The 14,926-nt window shown below is 42.9% G+C and overlaps 1 protein-coding gene across 1 annotated transcript in view; it reads left to right on the forward strand.

Moving 5' to 3' along the window:
- The first annotated feature begins 3,081 nt into the window (after nucleotides 1-3,081).
- hecw1a (HECT, C2 and WW domain containing E3 ubiquitin protein ligase 1a) overlaps nucleotides 3,082-14,926 on the forward strand; it is a 60,224-nt gene continuing 48,379 nt past the window's right edge. Inside the window, exons 1-3 of the mRNA XM_076085435.1 lie at nucleotides 3,082-3,111; nucleotides 11,391-11,703; nucleotides 13,587-13,694. Of these exons, the coding sequence (XP_075941550.1) occupies nucleotides 3,082-3,111; nucleotides 11,391-11,703; nucleotides 13,587-13,694 (451 nt within the window). The remainder of the gene's footprint in view (nucleotides 3,112-11,390; nucleotides 11,704-13,586; nucleotides 13,695-14,926) is intronic.

A 14,926-nucleotide genomic window follows, 5' to 3' on the forward strand; every position in this document is an offset into this window, starting at 1 on the left:
AAGGACCTCAATATATTTCATTACACCTGCATGGCGTCATATTGAAGGGACATATCAAGCAGACAGTCTGGGTCCTCCCGCAGGATGTTTAGATCTCTATCACTACATTCTGGTGCATTGTTTTGCACCAGTTCATGGTGTAAACGTATGCATTTATGTAAAGGAAAATCACAAAATTCAGGTGGCAGGTGACAATTCAAAATATAATGCAATATTATGAAGCAAGGCTCTCAGACGTTCTGTATTGCTTTCAAATCTGTTCTCTCGTAGATCAACTTTTAGAAAAACGTATTTTGAAGGAAAAAGTCCTATTATTACAAGAATAAAGTATTAATTTAATGAGAATAAAGTCATAATACTTGGGGAAAAATCCACCTGCCCTATAGTTGGCTGTGCATTGTGTTATCCAGAGTGGCCTACAGACTCAGAACCCTGTTTGGGACTCTCTGGATGAGACAGAGTTTAGGGAAGCGGCTGTACGCTGCTCTTCATCGGAGGTGGAAAACCGAAACTAACTGAAAAGGCTTCTGATCCGGTATAAAGCTCACCATTGTGTGGCTTATTGTCCACACAGATGTTAACTTCACCATCTCTGATAAAGTGCAGCTCACAGCTTATCCAAGCTTTTCAGTGTGAAGCATCCTGGAGTCTGGAGTCCAGCCTTTGTACACCTCAAAATACCTGGAGTCTGCAGTAGCCTATAATAAGGGATTATTGTCCCAGGCTCTCAGCTCCTGTCAGATCAATGCACTGATGCTGCATTGTTACTATCTCACTTTCATACAGTGTGGTACATTATCAACGGAGACCTTGTAAAGTTAATTAATAAGCAAACAGAGTAACATCTGCACATTCTTCTTCTACTGTTCTTCAATGTGTGTAGTTTTCTCCTTTCAGTCTCTTTTATTGTGTGATACTGTGCTGAAATTAGCTCATTTTTTCTCTTGAAGGAATGTTGGCTGTCATACAAATCTCCACTGTTGGTGATTTCAAGCTAAAGCAAGCATTCATTAAACTGGGGCTGAGGTTCTGACCATGTGAGCGCACAGATATCCAACTGGATACTTTGTTGCATATCACGTTTCTCTGCACACTAGCTAATTAAGGAAAGACAAGACATTACTGTAAAGGAAGAGTTTCATATCACATACTAGCCGTGCCTGAAAACAGATTTACTGCTTTCTTCTGCGTTGACACAGAGAATAGCAGAGACTTGGTTAAAGTGCGTTATCTCTGCATTCATTTCCTCTGGAAATGATCTTTACGTCGCAGACAGTCCATCAGACGGAGCCACCGTTTCCTCAGAAGCACCAGCCTTAATGTCCTGCTGTGTCTGTTCTCTGCTGCTCTCCCTCTTCCTGTTTGGAGCTACGCTAACCATGTTTCACAGGGCCTGTCCGTCTTATTCCTTTTGTCTTTGTGTCCTTCCACCTATTTATGATCTTTTGACTCGCTCTTTTTGTTTCTCCTTACCTTTCTCTCCTCTTCTTCTTCTTCGTCTTATATCACACCACGTCTTTGGTTTTCCACCTCTCCATTTTATTTCTCTATCACCACTTTCCTCCTTGTCTTACTGCTTGGCATTATGTCTCTTCTTACATGATTAATATGCCAATAAAATGCACCAACCACAGCCATAAAATACACCCGGTAGTTTAACTGTGACTATGTTGCATTTGTTAGTAAAACAGATCTACGTTTCATTTTGCTGGGTGTTTTTTTTGTGATACAAGAAATAATTAAAAAAATAGATTCCACTACTCAAATATTATCAAGGTGTTTTATTTCTTCCTTAGAATACTATAAAGAAAAGTTATATTTTACAAGTTTGCCTTTACAATGAATAGTGTTGTGCTACAGATTACTGAGATATATATGGCTAATAATACGATGCTTTATTGACTTGCATATTGATATATTTCTGATGTCCATTAAGTGCACATGTGTAATTAATTCAACATAAACATTTTGAGATTTTTTTTTTTGCTTTGGATGACTTTTACCTGATGAAGAAGGGAGAAAAGTAAATAAAGTGAGTGCAAGAGATCAACGTTGTGAGGGATTTTTTAACAGAAAAAAACAATGGGGAAAAGATATGGTAACGGTGTCTTTTGTAATATGAGGAACGTTTTGTAATTCATGCTTGAAACAGTTGAGGTCTCTGTAAAATCGCAGTAATATTATGGAAAGACCCACAGTTTTCAATATTAAATATTCATTATGATGAATGAATAGGCAACAGAAAACATATTGGGACATAATCCAGTAAACTGTAAAAAGGTTAACTGCATGTTCCAGTAATATCTAAGCTACTACGTGAAAGCGGAGTATGTTTCCGAAGTATTACCACCTAGTAAAGTAGTGTTTTCCTCCTGAATGCTGAGATGAACCGTTTTCTCATGTTTCCAGCTACGAGCTGAAGTGAACGCTATGGTCCGGCAGGAAGCTCTTATCCAGCGCGCTGTGCCTCCTCACGTCAGCGGCTCTCTGCACGGGAGCACAGAGTGATGTGGACAATAACTGCGCTCGTGCCACAGCGTGCGCGTGTGCATATTTATGTATGCATTAGTTGGGGGGCAGAGACGAAGAGGAGGCCGCGCACGCGAGGAGAAAAGCGCGTTTTCTGATTGGCTGTGAGGCATTGGTACCCAGCGTTCTCCGGCAAATTTATCTCAAGTACGACCAGAAGAGAAACCTTCAAAATAAAAGCCTATTTTAAGTCGTAATTGCCTAAATTTATTATTTTTCAGATACAGCTTATTGCCACACGCGTATGTCACATAATAGTCATAGACAATGTACTTTTAATTAAAAATATTGCTCAAAAAACACTCAAACACCTTCACAGGTCACGGCTTTGTAATGACCGATTTTGGCAGTGACCGGAAATGCGTGTTGTATTGTAGCTAGCTTTACTTTGGTCCAAGGGATGTGACTACAGCCTCTCTCGCGTGCCTCATCGGCCCCTTTACTCGGTGCTCCGTTTGTTTGTGTTCCTCCTGCCTTTTACCGTCGAAATGGAGCTCGTTGGGAATTAGCGGGCGAGCGCCCACTTCGAGTTCTCATCCTTACCTTTGGAGAATGATCCACCGGCAGCTTAATTTATCGCAGGTAGGTCGTCTCCATTGTTGCTGTGTTACGTGAGGTGATGTAGCCTTTCATATCAGTCTCTAAGCAGCGGCCCATCCATCGCTCTGTAGCCCGCATAGGCTGTCTGTCATTCCCTCCGTGTGGAGGAAACGGCACGCGGAGTTCTGTTCAAAACATCGAGTGATTAGCGTTACGTGGGGTTCGTCGGTACTGACACAAGAGGAAACAGCCAGTGGAACATATGTTAGTCTGGCTTTCTTTCTTCAGGAGCGACCACATATCCACACTAATTGTATTTTTAGAGGTGGTTCACCTCACCACCTAAACACGGTTCCCCCCGAGCTTCATTTCCTGTCGTTGCTAGCAGGACACATCGCTCCTAAGTTGGCATTACATTTATAGAAAAAGGCTAAATTGCGTTATTGTGAGCCGTTGGGTGTGTGCCGAATCAAAGCTCGGATGCGAATCTGAGAATGTCTTGAGTCATCTTTCGTGTAAAATGTCCTCATTAAGTAACATTAATGTATGCAATTATTGTAACGGTGCTTGGCGTGATGGATGGGCGCTGCAGATGTCAGGGCCACACAGCTTCACCCTGTTCGTGCTCGTGATTTGGGATGTAGCCCACTACGAGTCCTGATGCACAGAGAGCCCCCCCCCCCCCCCCCCCCCCCCAGAGTGGGGATTCCCATCCTCAGAATCCTCTTAAATACTGGAGCACCACACAGCGTGCCTTTCCTTCAGTGTTCCTGTGTTCTGGTGTCATTGGTTCAACAAATAACAAACCAGATGGAGCTATAGAAGAACAAGTGCTATTATGAAAGATAAATCAACAACAACAAAAACAGGCCATTTCCAAAGAGCAGCATATCACTTTCTTATAGAAGTGCCTTTGGGCTGCATTTCACCAATGATGCTGGTTGTCAAGTTATCACAAACCTACCTGTCAAACAATAAAATATGTTTATTTTCATTGAAATGCCATTTTATCTAATCCCACTTCTTGCTATTATTTCTCTTGGCTATTTTATTATTATTTGTATTCTGTAGAGTGAAGCATGACAATCAACAAGGGGGGTACACTTGTTTTGGTGTTTTTTTTATTAAACTCCATAGATGCCTGTTATTTCCCACTTGCTATTTTAAACACTCATGAATATGCACATATCAAAGCTGGCACCAGCTCAGGATGATTGTGGCTGATGTATGCAGAGAAGGTGTGATTGGAGGTCTTGTTTGTGGAGCCACTGGATGAATGAAGCTCTGCAGTGGTCGGCTGAGGTCTCAAGTAGCCTGAGAGGAATGTCAGTCTTCTGAATACTAAAGGCCTGGTGCCAGATCATCTGTAGTTATCGGCTATTCATGTTCCTTCATGAGCACGTGGCCAGTTATCTCCCATTGTAACCCCATGTTTGACATTGTTTACATTATAAGTGAGATTTGCACATGTATTGTTGTGCCGGTGCTGCCTTTCTCTGTGCATAGATAAAAACAAAATGAGCGGCGATTTGACATTGACAAAAACAATCTTGCTCGCGTGACTCTGCGTCTTGTTCAGAAGATACTGCTCTGTGATATTCCTGCTACACCCAGCCGACAGCGCCACTTTTACTGCGTTAGTCACAGAGTTTGAAGCGCCACGAAACAATCTCTGACATCCACCAAAACAGAACGGAGTTGCAATAAAACCGTGCATATTTGAAGGACGCTTAGATTGTTGGAGACCGGGGCTACATGCACATTATTACCTCAATTCATCTTTTTGTCTGTGAAGTGTCAGAAAGCATCTTCAAATGCCCCGTTGCTTTCTGAACAACAGTCCAAAACACAAACATATTAAGTCCCTGATGAGTTCCTTGTGTTCTTCTGGATGTTACACCACAGTCACGACCATTACCAACATGTGATCCCATCATCTCAGCAGAACCAGCTCAGCTTAAAGACCACCATGGGACAATACAACATATACATCTATTGTAATTGCACTGTTTTATTGTGTACCCTTTTTCATGAAGCCCATCAGCACACACAGTGCATATCAGCTTTCAGTTGAAAAGTAGAGCAGCTACAGAGTCAGATGTTCATGTGGACAGCAACGATGAGATCATATAGCTATGGTTACCCATCTGTATGTGAACAATGCTTCCTCAGAGGGATCATCAGGGAGATCATTACTGATCATCTCCAGCAGAAGCTTCCCGCTCTCTCCTGTTCGAGAAGAAATGCATGCAGAATTAATAATCATGTAGTCTGGAACACAATTATACTGGTTAATTGTGCAAGTGTCAGAACAAGTAGGAAAGACAACTGGGGATATTTCCCAGGAGATTACCCTGTGTGTGTGTGTGTGTGTGTGTGTGTGTGTGTGTGTGTGTGTGTGTGTGTGTGTGTGTGTGTGTGTGTGTGTGTGTGTGTGTGTGTGTGTGTGTGTGTGTGTGTGTGTGTGTGCGCGTGCGTGGGTGTAGCTAGCTTGGGCACCATGCTAATATGGTACCACATGACTAATGAGGACTGTAGGGATTTGAACATGATGTGAAACAGGAGCTGGTGTAGTTTCTGTATGTGCCTCTGTGCATGTGTGTGTCACATTGTGCTCCCCTCTCATTGGTTAGTTACAGACAGGCTGTCACAGGAAAGCTGAAGAGACATGCTGGGGGGGAATAACAAAGTAAGGACATCAGGAAAAAGACGAGCTCATTTGGTTGTTTCTGGGATTTCAACTGTTAGATGTCCGATGTTCCTGGAGGAGTTTGTTCTCTTTGGAGACAGAGGGCTGAAAAACATCTGAGCGTGTTTCCTGATCTTACTGTTCACTGGCTGATAGGGTGAAAGGAAAAGTACAGAAAACAATGTCTTTATACTGAGCTATGAGTTAGCATGCTAGCTAACCCCAATGACGGCACTTCCTGTTGCTGCTTCACAGTAGAACCCTTCCAGTAGTTTGCTTTAAATGTGAAGTATCAGCGAGAAGAACGGTCTTATTATTATGTCACAGCCCGGCTCAGAAACTGGGAGAAAACAGGGAGACAATGAGCTGGCGGCCAAAAGTAGTAGTTTATTTGTCTCGCCAAAAACACGTAACCCAACGTTATCAGCACTTTCACAAAGTCAGCAACAACTGTGGTGAGCCTGTCAACAAAGGTCTTCCTTCCAGCCCGAGCGCCTGCCAACTGGAAAGGGTATTTAAGGATGAGCCACACCGGCACAGGTGAGACTCATCCTGCTGACGATCCTCCACTCAGCACCTGTAACAGATGAAACACAACCGGCACCTAGTGTATGAGAGGAGGAGGGTCGTCACAATTAGAAGCTTACCTTCTGACAGCACAGCCTCCATGTTGTTCCGAATGTGGTGTTGGTTAGACGTCTGTGGTTATCACAAGCTGAAGACATTTTATTCAACAATATGAAATACGTCTGGATCCCTAAAAAGTATATCCAAAACTATAAATAGTTTAAAAAATGGTGTTTGATTTCATGAAAATCTTAAAGGGACAGTTCACCCCAAAATCAGATACCCGTAAATCTCTTCGGGCTATTTATCAATCTAGATAGTTTTGGTGTGAGTTGCTTTGAGCCGAGGGTCATAGAGTTCTGTGATATTGCAGAGAAGACATCATAACGCCTGATCTCTCCAACACTAGGCAACTCACACCAAAAATATTCTAGATTGATAAATAGCCCTACAGGTGGAAACATATATTTGATTCTGTCTCTTTAAATATTACAGCTGTAGAGAAACATCCTTCATTCATTTGGAGTCGTGTTTGAGTCAATCCGATGAATTAAAGTCCCGTATACACTCTCTATTAGCTTAGTTCTAGTCTCTGCTGGCTCTTTTACTGCTTAATGCTCCATTATGTTCACCAGCTTGTCGCTGACTGTGGGTTAGTGATGCGTGGGTCAGGAGGGTTTGGGTGTGCTGATTGGAAAATATTGCGGGTTTGGGCGGGCGGGTCAAAAGTGACCAAGCAGCACTCTGAGTACATTATAAATAACTTACAGGAACATTACAGGCAGTAGTCCACCTACCATTCTCCTCTCTGTTGCTCTCCCTCTCAAACACACACACACACACACACACACACACACACACACACACACACACACACACACACACACACACACACACACACACACACACCATCCTTGTCTCAGACCTCAGTCCAGACCAGGCACCATCCTCCGGTTCTGAAAAGTGAAGCCAATGCTGAACTGTCTTAGACCTGCATTCTCTCTAATGACCACCAGGGGGCGACTCCTCTGGTTGTATAGAAGTCTATTAGAAAATGACTCTACTTCTCTCTTGATTTATTACCTCAGTAAACATTGTAAACATGAGTTTATGGTCTCAATCTCTAGTTTCAAGTCTTCTTCAATACAGCATGATGTTCATTTAGTACATTATGGTCCATTTAGAGTCAGATAGACCATAAAGCAGGGGATGCTTTAGGGCGGGGCTTACTGTGATTGACAGGTCTCTACGTCACTCCTCCAAATTCAAAAGATGGTCACTTCTGTTCACTGGTTGCAAAAAAAACCAAGATGGCGACGGTGAAATCTCTGAACTCGAGGCTTCAAAGCCACAGTCCACGGACCAATGAGGGACGTCACCATGACTACATGCACTTCTTATACACAGTCTGCGGTCCTGACACTCGTGCTACCGTCATGCATCAAGTTAGCAGTTTGCATGCTTGTTGGGTCGGCTTCGGGTGCTTGACCCGCCCATCACTTCTCCGCCTGTCTGCCGGTTGGGTGCCCAGCAGGGAGTGCTCGGTGGGTCTGTTAGACCAAAACAGTGAAGTTGTGCTGAACAATGAGCTGAAAGTCACTAAAAAGCTGCGTTAAGTTGAGGAGCTGCACATTCAGCTGATCAGTGTCTGTATGCTCGTCACTACAACAGAAACCTGCCATTTTAAAGATATTGATCAGCAGCTTAGATCAACTAAGGTTAACGTCCTCTGATAAACAGTGTAGTGTTGATGCTACAGTGAACACAGCCCACATTCACCGGACCAGTCTGCAAAGAGAACATGTTCCTGCTAACAGCTCCTTCCTCTGCAGGCTTGCCTCTCCACTGCAGTGATGCCAGCCATGTGACTACCTATAGACATGGAAGCTGAGCGATGTGACCATGAGATGTTGTCGAGTAGCTTTTCAGTCTTTCTGTTGCTGTTTGTCTCTGTTCTCCATGTGTCTGTGTGGAGGTCCATCTGAGCTTCTGCTCCTTCTCAATTATTCATATTTTTATCTGACAAAGATGAAAGTATGATAACGTGTGATGATTCTGTTTTTGTTTTTTTCATACTTGAGTCCCACCTGCTGCATTCACACAGCCTGTGCTGTTCTGTTTCTGTGGTTTGTAACACGCCGCCCTTCTCCTCCCACTTCCCCTCAGGTTTTGGTCTGCTTTGGGTTGACTGGTCATTATGCTGATGCAGCTCTGTAGTATCAAGGTCAGTGCCCCCACCCCACCCTTCCCACCACCACGATCACCCCCCGCCTTCTCTATGCGCCTGCTTACCACCACCCAGTTTGTCTGCAGCATTGTGGGACTTGGAAGCCTGGTGCCAGTAGCGATGGATAGAGTTCTGATACCGATACTAGTATCAGAAATGTATATGAAGCAGCTTCAAATGCTGCATCGGGTGTCTGCAAGTACAAGACTCAACGCACCACTGATATCACGTTATCAGCTCATTTACGCTACACACAAACAACACTTGTCACTTGTCTGTACATCTTGCCCAAACGCTACTGCACATGTGCAGACCAGTACTAGACACCTGTAGTTAAACACTTCCTTTTTTCTGCCGATAATGCGTCCCGGTGAACAACAAATTATTGTTTGGAATATGTGTATACTATATATACATGCATACAAATGGTACCAACATATATATTCATGTACAATGTACTTTGGTCAATTCTTTCTCAAATTCAGTATCTTCAAATGTGATCGTGTTCATGCCAAAAACTTCCTGCATTGTGTATTAGTCTTCCCATAATTTGGCAGTATTTGACAAATCAATGAAAAGAAAAACAATATATTGGTACAAGCCTCGGCTAAATAAATATTCATGCTGGCGTTTCACTAATATCCATATCACATGGTGACACGAGCCGGCACATGAACATTGTACCGAGCACGCAAACGACCTCTTCTCATCACCGACTGCACGCACAAAGCGCCTCAGCATCCAGAACAATCCGTCAAGGCTGAGGCGCTGAGTCGTGCCCCGGAGCTGCTTCCCAACTAGAGCATTCTCTGATCGGATGGAGAAGCTCTCCCTCACATTCGGATGTGCTGGTAATGATGGCGCATCTCGCTGTGATCAGGGTCCATGCTGAACAGACACACCACTTTCATCCAGTGCTGTGGTACTACTAATGACAGTGGACCTGAATACTCTCAGACACTTTATGTACCCCAATACTTTTTTTGGCAAGACCCGCCCTGTGTAGCATTCCAGCCCGAGGATTGGTGCTCCACAGGACTCAGGTACTGGATTAGTTCAGTTGGTATGCCCTGACCCTGTGGTCATATAACGTCAGCCAATGGCACTGACCTCAACCAGCTACGCAGGGCGGGGCTTACCCAGAGAAGTATTGCAATATTGTCAATAATAGTAGCAGGTATTACTCCTTTCTGACAGTCTCGTAGTCCTTAACTCAGTTTGTAGTTTTACTCTAGTATTTTAAGTTCACGCTCAGTTTCATTTATTTCTTTTTTAAATTGAGCCAAAGCAGATTCAAACATTCAGCACACTGTTATGTACATGCTCATTTTCATTTACACATAAAAAACATACATGAAGCGAATGATTTCAGAAATACAGGATTGTACTTAAGAAAAGTATCACAAACAAATAAACCAAACAGAAAGAAATCCTCTAAATAAAGGAAATTACAACATATAATAAAAATGGACAAAGATAAAATAAAAAAATTGTATACTTAATGAAATTAATAATCTAAACCTAACAAAAAAGCAAAAAACAAAACTCCAGTGGGAACAAAGACAACTACTTTATAGAGAGGCAGTTCTTATACAAATACATTAAATGTCTATTGCTGAGGAAGTATCAAAAATGGTGCTTAATATGCTGAAAGTCACCAGGATTATAAATTGATTATATACATACAATATATATATACAGTTGTGTGAAAAAGTGTTTGCCCCCTTCCTGATTTCTTATTTTTTTGCATGTTTGTCACACTTAAATGTTTCAGATCATCAAACAAATTTAAATATTAGACAAAGATAACACAAGTAAACACAAAATGCAGTTTTTAAATGAAGGTTTTTATTATTAAGGGAAGAAAAAAAATCCAAACCTACATGGCCCTGTGTGAAAAAGTGATTGCCCCCTAAACCTAATAACTGGTTGGGCCACCCTTAGCAGCAACAACTGCAATCAAGCGTTTGCAAACAAATAGTATAAGGATTGGGCCACTTGCTAATGTATACCCACTCACTAACAGCACACATATTACAAAGTCAAACTGTTTAGGTTGCATTTACCATCTTTGGTTGTTAATGTCCTTGCATTAGCTTGACATGCTATTGCAGAGCGCTGTGCTTCCATTGTCCATGTCAATCTAACTAGCATGTCGCTATCACCAGGAGCATGCTGCTCAACCCACCAAGCAACAACCCATCATCCTCAGCTACCATGCTAAGCTAACTAGCATGCTAAGCGCAACAGCATGCTACCAAAGCCACTGAATAAACCAAACAATCCTTATTCAATTCAACTAGCTCATTCTCTTTAGTATTCGTAAAGCTTTGGGGATACTACTCCAATGTTGGTTATTAGAGTATATACTCAAGCATATTATTAGAGTATGTACTCAATAACCTGAGTTTTCATATTGAGTCAGAATTGGGAGAGAAAAGACTGATTGGTGCATCCCTGCAGTGGCACAAGATGATTTAGCAGCTTTCTTTTCAGCTGCTAGCTGCAGCAAGCTGCTAAATCATTTAGATTCACACACTGGCTCTGTGCTTCTTAACCCCCCGAGTGAACCTAGAGTGAAAGACAACATTGTCAAGTACTACTGAACACTAGCTGCTGTGCTTTTAGCAGGAAACTCAAACATGGGTGAAAGGACAGAACTGTTCGATTTGAGTCTTATTGTCGACACTCACAGTCATGGCCATTCAAATGGGTTCCTCCTCAACACTCTCTTCAAATGTCTCCGGCACAGACCATGATCCTCCACCCTTGTTGTCTTCTTAAGCAGCAACATAACACCTTGCTGTAAAAAGCTTCTTGCTGTGCGTTCTCTTGCAGAACTTGTACCAGAATCGGTTCCTGGGCCTGGCGGCCATGGCCTCCCCGTCCCGCAGCAGCCAGACCCGCCAGCGCTGCAAGGACGCGGTTCGCCACAGCTACGGCCCGGACAGCTACGCCGTCAACCAGGAGGACTTCATGCTGGGGCTGCCGCGGTCCACCAGTGACACTGATCTGGTCTCCCCGGACGCTCGCTCCACCCTCGCCATCAACTCCTCCCACTACATCATCGGCCAGTCTGAAGACCTGGTGATCACGTGGGACATCAAGGAGGAAGTGGATGCCGGAGACTGGATCGGCATGTATCTTGTCGGTAAGTGAGATATGACATGATGACATTGAATGATTAAAGGTGAAGAATAATCATTGAATAATATTTAATGACACTAGCCTCTAAAGTTACCACATGCAATCTATGTTAACACAAGTACTTCCTGTCAGCATTCAGATGGTGTTTAGACACTCTGCAATGAGGTGAGACTTGTTGTAATAATTGATCATGTAATAACTGTGCATAATATACATATAAAATGTGTAATAAAGGAAAAATAAAAGAAACTATCTGTATGGCTAGATGTCGTTAAAGGTACTAGTGCAGCACCTGTTCGGGCGGGGCCGATTGCTTGGCCCTCAGAAGTGCATCTTGTTGGTTGTCAAGAGCCGCTCATCGCTCGTTGACTCCAGGGAAGTGAAAAATAATTCAGTTGTGACGTTATACAGCATCCAGCAGCAAAAGTGAACTGCAGTGAATGAGTCACGTCCTATAAAGGTCCTCTGGGGACAATATGCTGGACTCAGAAGTGTCTTAAAGCTGCATTCTCTCTAGTGTCCACCAGGGGGCGACTCCTCTGGTTGTATAGAAGTCTATGAGAAAATGACTCTACTTCTCTCTTGATTTATTACCTCAGTAAACATTGTAAACATGAGTTTATGGTCTCAATCTCTAGTTTCAAGTCTTCTTCACTACAGCATGATGTTCATTTAGTACAGGGGTCACCAACCTTTTTCAAACTGAGAGCTACTTCAAGGGTACCGAGTAGTACGAAGGGCTACTTATTTGATACAAACTTCCTGAATAACAAAGTTGCACAGATCGCATTTTAATAATAATAATATATGTGAAGAGACTGTTTGATCACGTCAGTTAATTATTCCTCACAATAATTATTAAGAATGATTTCCACAACAATGATGATAGCTACACATATATATTTAAACATGCAACTATTGAAACTATTGAAAACTATTGAATTACTATTGACTAATGAAATATTGTCATTTTAAAATCTACAATAATGCAAGCGTTTTTGATTAAAAAAGAACAGCAACTACAATTTTAGACGGAGGTCCATGGTGACTAGTGCTATTTTTAGAACATGCCTTGCGGGCGACTCACGTGGTCCCTGCGGGCGACAGGGTGCCCGCGGGCACCGTGTTGGCTACCTCTGATTTAGTACATTACGGTCCATTTAGAGTCAAACAGACCATAAAGCAGAGTATGCTTTAGGGCGGGCTTACTGTGATTGACAGGTCACTGCCACTACCAGAGATGTATACAGCATCTCTACATCACTCCTCTGGTAACTTCTCTTCATTGGTTGTGAAAGAAACAACATGGCGACGGCCGTAATCCAAGATGGTGACAGCGAAATCTCTGAACTCAAGGCTTCAAAACATCAGTCCACAAACCAATGAGTGACGTCACGATGACTACGCCCACTTCTTATGTACAATCCATGGTCTTCGCAGCCCTGAAGCCCCGCCCCTGCTGCTGCACACAGCACTAGCGCTTGTTAATTCATAATATCACCTGTCCTCTACTTCTACCAACTCATTGTCACCTGAGCTGAATCAGATCCTGACGCGACACGTCTCACAGTCAGTAGAGTTACCAGAGGACGGAGTGTGTGGCACACGCTGCTCTTCTTCTCTGGAGGTTCATGGTATCAAACCACTTCCACGATGTTGTTGAACCAGCAGCAACATGACATTCACTGTCAGCCATGGTGTTTCTGCTGTGATATGACACATTTTAACACATTAAGATTCATTCCATGTATAATTGATAGGCATGTCTACATAGAGAATCAATCTCAGTTTATGTTACTGTAAAGTACAGTGGAACAGGACTGACTTGTGGAGAACTGTGGAGGGCTGGAGCAGCAGGGTGGTTTCAACAGTTTCACCTCTTTCCAGGTGAGGCTTTGTCTGAGAACTTCCTGGACTACAAGAACCGAGGCATCAACGGATCTCACAGGGGACAGATCGTTTGGAAAATTGACTCCAGCTCCAACTTCAGTGACTGTAAGTACTAAAATCTCACTTGTGTTTTTGAGCAGAAGAACACTCAATAAATATTGTAGTGTTAGATCAATAGCGTTCTATCATGAAAGTTTTACTCATTCCTGTTTGGAATGTTGCTTTAAAATTCAATTCCTTGTCTCTAGTTTTCGTGTGGTCTTGACCGTGGTGTTTTTAGATTCTGTCTCAAATAAGTGGAGTGGATTGAACCTCTGAGCCCAGAGAGTGCTGCAGCAGCATGAGGAGGAAGTAGCAGGGCTGCTTACAGAGGCACATCCTCAGAGGCAGGGAGAGGGAGACAGGGTGCAGGGAGACAGTCACAAATGGAGCGCAAACGCTGCGTTTAGGGACTGGGAGAATTGTGCGTATGAGTGGAGACTACATTTATCAGTGTACAGCCGTCCAGGTGTTTCCATTTAGGAACTAGAGATGTTCCCTTTTCCTTCCCTATTCCCATACCTGAACTTGTGTTTTGTCAGATACAGAGTACTGATCCGACACAAGTATTCTTACTTTTTAACAGCCGCATACTAGTAACTCTTTGTGGATGTGATGTTGGACCTGGCTCAGGTTAAACATGAACAAATACATACATAGAACTCTCTTTTATTATCTAATTTGACAGTCAGTCATAAGTGAAACAAAACTTCAATAACTAAATGTAGGAAGGAATGAATAACTTACTTGTTAAAGTGCAGCCACAATTTATGAGGAAGAAGCGTTTCGTTTGTCACTTCCATCATCTATCCTGACGCAGCGATTTATTTTTCTGGAGCAGAGGATGGAAGTAGCTGAGGAGTGAGACATCTCTCTTCCCTCTCATCTCTGTTGAGAGCTGCACATGTGCAGTAGAGATGAGGTAGGATGTACGATCAGGTAGCTAGTGACACGCGTTGTTGCTGGTCCTTTGTAGCGTAAATCATCTGCTAAACATTATGATAACGGGACATGGTGTTGGTGCGTAGACGATGGAGTCTTTGGGCCGTGGGAGGAAGACGGAGAACCCGAAGAGAACCCACACTGACACTGGGAGAACATGCAAACGACACAGAAAAGGGGCCGGCCTATGACGCTCAATCCTGTAGAAAGATCCTTCTAAAGCTTACTTCTGGGGTTGGACTACAAAACTCACCATCCATCACCAGTCTATTTCTCATTTGTAAATATTGCCAAAAATGTTGCTTTAGCCTCAAGATTGAACTGTTGAAATATTATATATATATATCAGAGATCCA

The sequence above is a fragment of the Anarhichas minor genome, unplaced genomic scaffold (genome assembly GCF_050575085.1).
Source record: "Anarhichas minor isolate MPS153535 unplaced genomic scaffold, ASM5057508v1 ptg000155l, whole genome shotgun sequence".
Taxonomy (NCBI): domain Eukaryota; kingdom Metazoa; phylum Chordata; class Actinopteri; order Perciformes; family Anarhichadidae; genus Anarhichas; species Anarhichas minor.